Genomic DNA, 1,595 nt, shown 5'->3' with positions numbered 1-1,595 from the left:
TTCTTAATAAGGACAATGTTGAGGAGAATTTAAAAACTTACTGCTATTCTGGCAAGAGCAGTCTTGATGGACGCCCAGGTATCCAGCCTTCGATCTAAAATGATGATAAATTTGACTCCAGGTTGCCTCGTTCTACAAGCAGGAGCACATTCATATAATTATTTTAATTGAATGACCATTGCCTTTATAAATTAAGTGCTTTGCTATTTTTTTTACATGACTACAATTCTTTAAATAAAAAACTAATTTTGCTTAAAACAAAAACTTTTTTTTCTCCATTTACTGCTGCAGATATTTTCTCTATTTCTCTCTAAAAATAAAAACTGACAGAGTAATCATGTTTGACCACAAACTGAGGATCAGTAACAGTTTGGTGCATTGCAGAAAGAAAAAAAAAAAGACTGAGAGGATTAAATGAGGGACACAAACACACACCGAGGGATGAGAGTGAGGTATGTAAAGACTTTGGTTAAAGCTTCTTCTGGAATGTCACTGAATGCAGAACACTCTGGAAGTGTGATGATAACGCTGGAGTCTTCCCCACGGCCCCCTTGGGGGAAAAAACATGAAAAATAAAATGACATATAAAGGTACATTAGAAATAATTAATAAAGTACATTTGGAATATTCCAAAAATGACTTGCCTGATAAGTACGCCACCTGTCTCTCTATATACCCTCCCACCTCCTTCAAGCTCACAGGGACGCTCACCTCTGGAAGATGACAAAGCAGTTCTCATAAAGAGAGGAAATGTGCCTCTTATATAATATTAACAGCTTGGAGGCATTGTTTGGAAGGCCTTATGCTGCTATAGCTCCTCTGAGGTTTCCCTGAACAGAAAAACTTTAACTAAAAGCCCCATTTGTGTTAAACAAGATTGTGTCAAAGCAATGAGTGAAAGGTTCCTGGAGCATCCAGTGTTTAAAATGTACATTAACAAAAACATACAGAAAATTTAGATCTGAAGGGGTTTTCTCACCCACAACACTAAAATAAGAAAAACTCCAGAAAAACCCACAGCATCAGTGCATTCACATCCTGCCTCTGTCATGAGGGTTTCTTATGACGAGGTCGAGAGGGTCATTCAGAGGAGATTTGTATCTTTATAGTTGATAGGTCATCATAGATGAACACAATAGCTTTTGAAACTTTAAATATGAACCTAAACTCAAAGTACTGTCTCCTGGTTTATGCAACTGCTCCAGATCATGTGTCATGTGTCAAGGCCCGGGGGCCGGATCCGGCCCTCCAGATCATTTCATTTTACTGTTATTAATGGCTCGATGTTATCTTGCGCTTATTTCTAACTTGTATAACTTTGACAAAATATATTTTTATGGAGGGTAAAATATTGAAAGTTATGTAAGGTTAAAGTTGATTTATTCTGGAATAATATTAATGTCTGTTTTATCCATTGTTATTTTAAAAACATTATGTTTTTAAAGTTTTGTGATTTTGGTTTTAGTGCGTTCAATAAATGTTTATCCTGTTCGGGCTGAGACTTAAGTGTTTTGGATTTTGGCCCCCTGTGAACCTCTTACAGCGAATCTGGTTATTCCAGGCGCTCAAACATCTCTTCTATATGGAGATATGAA

At 36.6% G+C, this 1,595-nt stretch overlaps 1 protein-coding gene across 7 annotated transcripts in view; it reads right to left on the bottom strand.

Annotated features, from left to right (window-relative positions):
* The window catches only part of mcf2a (MCF.2 cell line derived transforming sequence a), a 23,596-nt gene that overhangs the window by 18,081 nt on the left and 3,920 nt on the right, over positions 1-1,595 (bottom strand). For all 7 annotated transcript variants that reach the window (XR_002920516.2, XR_004948579.1, XR_004948578.1 and 4 more), the window contains exons 2-4: positions 645-713; positions 436-550; positions 42-132 (exon numbers count right to left, since the gene is read on the bottom strand). Coding sequence is in view for 4 of the 7 variants with exons in the window: in XM_036214073.1 (XP_036069966.1) it covers positions 42-132; positions 436-550; positions 645-713 (275 nt within the window). In the remaining 3 variants the exon portion in view is untranslated. The remainder of the gene's footprint in view (positions 1-41; positions 133-435; positions 551-644; positions 714-1,595) is intronic.

The sequence above is a fragment of the Oryzias melastigma genome, linkage group LG10, assembly GCF_002922805.2.
Source record: "Oryzias melastigma strain HK-1 linkage group LG10, ASM292280v2, whole genome shotgun sequence".
Taxonomy (NCBI): domain Eukaryota; kingdom Metazoa; phylum Chordata; class Actinopteri; order Beloniformes; family Adrianichthyidae; genus Oryzias; species Oryzias melastigma.
Note: the sequence above shows the minus strand (reverse complement) of the source record. Positions and strands in the feature narration are given on the sequence as shown.